Source organism: Salmo salar, chromosome ssa12, assembly GCF_905237065.1.
Source record: "Salmo salar chromosome ssa12, Ssal_v3.1, whole genome shotgun sequence".
In the NCBI taxonomy this organism is placed as follows: domain Eukaryota; kingdom Metazoa; phylum Chordata; class Actinopteri; order Salmoniformes; family Salmonidae; genus Salmo; species Salmo salar.
In genome coordinates, this window is record NC_059453.1 from 30,932,159 (window position 1) to 30,938,301 (window position 6,143).

Consider the following 6,143-nt stretch of genomic DNA (forward strand, 5'->3'; position numbering starts at 1 on the left):
TACAGAATGTGTCAAACTTATTCCATGGAGGGCCGAGTGTCTGCGGGATTTCGCTCCTCCCTTCTACTTGATTGATGAATTAAGGTCACTAATCAGTAAAGAACTCCCTTCACCTGGTTGTCTAGGTCTTAATTGAAAGGAAAAAACAAAAACCCGCAGACACTAGGCCCTCCATGGAATGATTTTGACACCCCTGACCTATAGTATAAAATAAACTGATATAAGATAAAATATCAAGGAAGATTTAAAGAGATTATCATCCCCTTTTGAACAATGTTATTTTCCAGTGATAAGACAGTGGACTGAGAGGAAAAATGATTTGAGAGATCATGCTCAAAACAAATAGACAATGATCAAATACGGTAGATACTGAAACATCTTTAATTATGTATTTTGGGACAATTCAACCAAACATCATACATTATCATTTGATCAACAATGATATTCAAAAGCATGTTTGTTTTGTCAATTTAAATATCAAATATGGTCAATTTATCAAAGATTGCACAGTGCTGTACATTCACCGAGCATACAGGCAACACCTGGTATTCCTTTTAGCTGTAGGCGGAACCAGGCTTTTAATGACAGGTGGGTTTGGGTGGGCAAGGGATCTATTTTTTCGGGACCTCCATCTCCACATCCTCTGTACGGGAGACCACCTTTCCATCGACCATCTCCTCAATCACCGTCCTCACTCTCTTTGTCACCACTGGCTCCGCTACAAAGTAGGGACAAATAACCATTAGTACATTTAGTGTTGGGCATAACTAAAGAGGAGAAGCACAGAGCCATGAGAACACATAGCACCTTAACACATTCAAATCAACCAAGTCATTTGTGTTCTAGAGTGTTTCACAACTACTACCACTGGGTTCAATCAATATGGAATTTGATATGATAGAAAATGGTCTCACTCTACTTACGTTTTTTGACCTCAACAATCTCAACCTTCTTGGTGATGACAGCTCTCCTGGAGGGCAGAAGATAGTTTAAGTGTTAAGTACCTTCCTATTGAACAACTCTACATTGATCTCTCTACTCTGTAACACAGTATCTATTGCCCAGTTCCAAATTGAGCCCTGGCCCCTTCCCCTGTGCACTCTAGTAATATTCACACCATAGTTCTTGCATGTATCCAATCATTTTAGATTCAAAGTGCCTACAGCAGGTGGTGTGTCAAAGGGGTAGGGGAGGGGTTGATTTGTAATTGGGTATGTAAATGCACATTTATAATTTACATTGGGGATGTGAAGCCCATGTAAATCCCATTGGTTATGTAACTTAGGGATCTGCAGCCTTCTCTCCGCTCCTTACCCGACATCCTCTCCGTCCAGCAGCCTCCTGTACTCTGCGATCTCCATCTCCAGCCGGGTCTTGATGTCCAGGAGCATGCGGTATTCGACGGCCTGCCTCTCGATGTCCGTCTTCATGCGACCCAGCTCCTGCTCCAAGCTGTTGACCATGCCCTGGAGCTGGTTCAGCTGCATGCTGTAGCGGGACTCGGTCTCATTCAGCTGGCCCTCCAAGGCTGATTTCTATAGGGAGAGAGGGAGGAAGAGTTAAAGACTTCAGACAATTCAACAAGTGGTGCTGATTTAGGCTATCCACACTGACATCAGTGAATGATTGAGGTGAAGTTCCAGGTGAGCACGTGTTTTTAGAATTCAGTTTTGAGGATCACAGCTGTGGTATAACAAAAACTGTTATCCTCAACTTCACTTCATATATCCATCAATCGAAGAGCTTGTCAAAAATGAAATATATTATTATTATAGTTTGTGATAATTACAAAGCTCTGAGTTGACTGATTGCTTCTCTCTTCTCTCTCTGTAACTAATCCATAATCTTCAGTTTCTAAAAGGTAAACCTGAGGACTCATATGTAACCCGTAGGGTATGAATGTATTTATGATATCTAAATGATAATGGTTTTACTGTGAGGTGTCAGTTGTACTCTACTGTTCAACTGAAATTGGAAGATTGTAAATGTCATGCATTTCTGAATTCAGAGTAATCTTCTACAGTAATTAATTACACCTAGTCTAGCTCTAACTCAAACTCATACGTCTAGCATCAACTAGAAGGCAGAGAGGGGTGTGACGTTAGGGGGGTTGAGGGGGCATTTGTTTCCTCACCAGGCTGAGCTGGGACTGCAGCTCGATCTGCAGGGCCTGAAAGGTCCTCTTGAGCTCGTTGATCTCACTGCGGGACGTCTGGAGGGTCTCTGTGCTGCTGGTCACCACCTTGTTCAGCTCATCAAACTGGGACGGACAGAAGGAACACAGTAAGGGTTGTGTAACTCCACTTGCACTGGTAATAGGCACAAAAGTAATTCTCCACGGTCTGATATCTCTATATTGACATGATCAAACAAGTATAAGATAGCTTCAAGTATGTGATCACAGTAATTGGTCGTTTATAAGCACTTTAAATACTGTTCTCATAGGACATAGTGTTCCTTTTAAGATGTAGTAAACCATTTTCATATGATCTAAAACAGAACAGATGGATCAAGAGGTTCTCCCTAGACAAGGTTGGGCTCTTCTTCTCCTCACCTTGCCCTTGTACCAGGTCTCCATGTCGCGGCGATTCTTCTCGGCGATGCCCTCGTACTGAGTTCGGATCTCCTCCATCATCTTGGCCATGTCCTGCTGGGGTGCTGCATCCACCTCCACGTTCACTGAGCTGACGTTCATGTGGGCGAGCATGGCAGCAATCTCCTATAAGGGGCACAGAGTGATGACAGAGGTCAACTAGGGTCAACACCAGATGAGAGGCCAATGGAGGTTGCCACTGGGTAGGCTGTCACCGGGTAAGATAAGATACAACTTGACTGTCCCAGACAGGGAAATTGTCTAGCACAATTACATAGGGGTGAGGGGTCAAATTGGGTCACAGACAGGTGGTGTCTCAGGTTCAACCACATGAGAAATCAATTAGGTACTTGGGTGTCACAAACTGTCCCCATCTTTCATAACCTAGTTACAGTGTTTATGGTGTATTTCCGTCAGCTTCTCTGACATCCTGTACAACCATCCTAAAGTAAGTATATGATAACTGTGAAAACACTCAAGGTAATCCAACATGAAATAATACTTGTGACCATGTGATCTGAAGTGTGGTTTTAACGTCTATGCCATACTGCTGCAGGGCTTGTGACAAGTTTGCTGACAGCTTTAAAGCTACCCAAACAGAGACAGCGCAGACACTCCAGACAAGGTCTGTTTGATCTGTTGTTTGCATTGTCATTGTCAACACTGCTTGGCATGCGATGAGAATGAATTATGTCTCTGACAACTCCATTCGACTCTCACAACCACATTGTTTTCATCTAGGTAAAATGTATAAGAATTTTGAACTGTGCGGAGGTCTTGCTATTGACAGGGCTGTGCCATGACTCTTGGGGATATGGTCTGATAAAAGAGGGGCTTTGTAGGGGCTTCCAAGGCCTCTACAGTGCCCTGAGGAAAACCCACCTCCTCATGGTTCTTCTTGAGGTAGACCAGCTCCTCCTTCAGCCCCTCTATCTGCATTTCCAGGTCTGACCGGGACATGGTCAAGTCATCCAGAACCTTCCTCAGTCCAGAAATGTCTGCCTCCACTGACTGACGCATAACCATTTCATTCTCAAACCTGTCCAGAGGGAATTGGAGTTAACCAGCATTATTAACAGTTGCCGCCAACAGTAAACATACCAAATGGCACAAAACCAGTCAGACCAGTTTTATGTGCAGTTGACCGCTGATGATGTATCTAAGGTGTACAGTAATGTGACATTTAACATCACGTCATTGACCTTGAGTAATGTTATAGTAGGTGTGGCTTCATACTGTAATAATGCTATAAAAGTTGCATGACTAAAGTTTACATATGACGTATAGTTCCCATTCCAATCCTGACTTAAAGTATTATTCTAAGATGAATTCAACAGTTGTTTGCTGCTTCCATCTTATAGACCCTTTGTACTCACTTGACTTTGAAGTCCTCTGCTGCCAGTTTGGCATTGTCTATCTGCAGGAGGAGACTGGCATTGCTCAAAGTGGCAGCACTGATCTGAGAACAGGACAAAAAACTTGTTGGTACATGGTACATAAAAAAGGAAGGCAATTACACATTGTCAGGCTTATCACAATGATTACATCATTTGCTTGCGTGATAAGGAGAAGCCTATCAGAGCTATAATATTGTGTTTGTAACTTATTGATTAGCCTCCTACCCACGCATATATACTGTAGCCTATCTATGACAAAGGTCACACAGTTATGTATGGGAAAAGAAAATAATAAGCATGACTTGGATCACATCAGATGAAATAATACAAAATGCTATTGAACAGTGGTATGATTCAATTCCCGTCATCATCATGCTCACGGCTCTCCCTTTTGAAAGAAGTAGTGTAGGCGGCATGAGTGTGAATGTAAATGTTGACAGGGAGATAAGTTGAACGGAAGTGAAGGTTTCACATGCCAAGCCCTTTTTTTGGTAATTGCTTTCTTTCAATAGAGACAAACAAACTAAACAACACTCATAAACTGTAAGTCCTATAATCCATCACTACTGTAAACTTGGTATGATTCCTCTATTAAAGTCAAGGGTTTACAAATTCACATCCTGAGGGCACACTTATATTGCAGCCTGACAGCTTCATAGATGCAGTCAGTCAATGAACTTCAGGGTATGACTTGTGTCTTGTAAGCCAGAACTGAATTGTATATGAGAATATATGTTGTTTCCTGCCTGAGTAGAAATGTTTAGACATTTTACTTTTGTAAATTATATATCCTATTTTTATTTTTTTCTCCTCATAGAAATCTTCATCTAAACTCAATAGTAAATAGGAGTGAGGTTGATGAAAGAAAATGTAATAATATCAATCTCGCTCAATATAGCAATCAATATACTGTATTTATGATGCCCCAAAAATACTCACCTTTCTGCGCAGGTCGACAAGAGTAGCTTCGTATTTACTGTAATCTCTAATGACCGGTGTCTTCTTCTCGTACCACTCGCGGATTTGACGCTCGAGCTGAGTATTCGCCGTCTCCAAGGAGCGCACCTTCTCCAGGTAGGTGGCCAAACGGTCGTTGAGGTTCTGCATGGTGGCCTTCTCGTTGACCGACACTGCATTACTACCATAGCTGCCATTGTCACCTCCAAGCGCACTGGACAGATCAAAACCGCTCCTGGTGCCCGAAGCATAAGATACGCGGACACTCTGTCCCCCTGCCCCTCCATAGACGCTTGGTGCCCGTGATGCGATGCGACTCTGGTAACCTCCTCCGAGAGACATGGAGGATGAGCCTCGGCTGCCTCCATAACTGCGAAGTGATAAAGCACTCATGGCGACGTTGTAATGATGGGTATGTAGAGCGGACAAACCCGGAGTGGTACTTCGAAGAGTTGGTGGTGAACCAGTTCAAGCCTGATAGCAGAATATATACCCCCTTGGAGGTGGGAGCGGCTGGATGTCGCCTTGAGATAATTATGTACGTGAATAGATATTCATTAGGCATCCAACAGGTGTGTCCTTAGTCAGCTCATTAAAAAAGGGAACTAAGGTGTGGTGCGCGTGAGAGTTAGCTGGCATTCTGCCTCCATAATTGTTTTCACTTTCCTGTACAGCCTGACAACTGTCACGGCATGATAAACCTCAGATAAGCAAGTTATGAATATGATAAGATAGTATCTTACGTTTTAAGAGATAACAGAAGACTGGAACCCGCAACAGAAAGTCTACTTTTCCCTCTGTAGTCACCGAAAAATGTAGGATACGTAAAATAGGCTCCTCTACCTAAACTTAGTAGAACAGTTGGCTCAGCTCACATGACATGCTCATGTTGGTAGGCTATATTTTGGAGAGATGGAAGCATCATAAATATTTTTTAAATACAAATGATACATTTCATCAATATTATGTTTCTTTTTCAAATGTTATTGGGCAAATAAATTAGGTTCAAGGGTAATGGTAACAGGTATAGAAGTCTCCCAAATGTGAAGGCTAATTCAAATCTGACGTCCTTAGGTCTAATAAAAATAGGTACCGTTATTTCCTCATAGTTAGTGAAAAGATGTACGTTTTCCATTTAGAAAATGTTGTAAATGCATTGATCATCATACCATAAAAGTAGTCGGTGACGTGACATG

The 6,143-nt window shown here is 42.3% G+C and overlaps 1 protein-coding gene across 1 annotated transcript; it reads right to left on the minus strand.

Moving 5' to 3' along the window:
- Nucleotides 1-358: 358 nt before the first annotated feature.
- Nucleotides 359-5,435, minus strand: LOC106564957 (keratin, type I cytoskeletal 13). Its single transcript, XM_014131513.2, has 8 exons — nucleotides 4,930-5,435; nucleotides 3,970-4,052; nucleotides 3,476-3,632; nucleotides 2,555-2,719; nucleotides 2,135-2,260; nucleotides 1,315-1,535; nucleotides 924-970; nucleotides 359-718 (listed from the first exon to the last, which is right to left on the minus strand). Exons 1-8 carry the CDS (start codon nucleotides 5,338-5,340, stop codon nucleotides 612-614), a joined length of 1,317 nt encoding a protein of 438 aa, XP_013986988.1. The 5' UTR covers nucleotides 5,341-5,435; the 3' UTR covers nucleotides 359-611.
- Between the last annotated feature and the right edge of the window lie 708 nt (nucleotides 5,436-6,143).

What these genes read in the sequence shown, in the direction of transcription:
- LOC106564957 (XM_014131513.2), bottom strand. Translation starts at nt 5,340, where the DNA reads ATGAGTGCTTTATCACTTCGCAGTTATGGAGGCAGCCGAGGCTCATCC. An exon ending in GCAGAGGACTTCAAAGTCAA is followed by an intron (nt 3,633 to 3,969) that starts GTGAGTACAAAG and finishes CCCTCTGGACAG; the next exon opens with GTTTGAGAATGAAATGGTTA. An exon ending in GATTGTTGAGGTCAAAAAAC is followed by an intron (nt 719 to 923) that starts GTAAGTAGAGTG and finishes CCTACTTTGTAG; the next exon opens with CGGAGCCAGTGGTGACAAAG.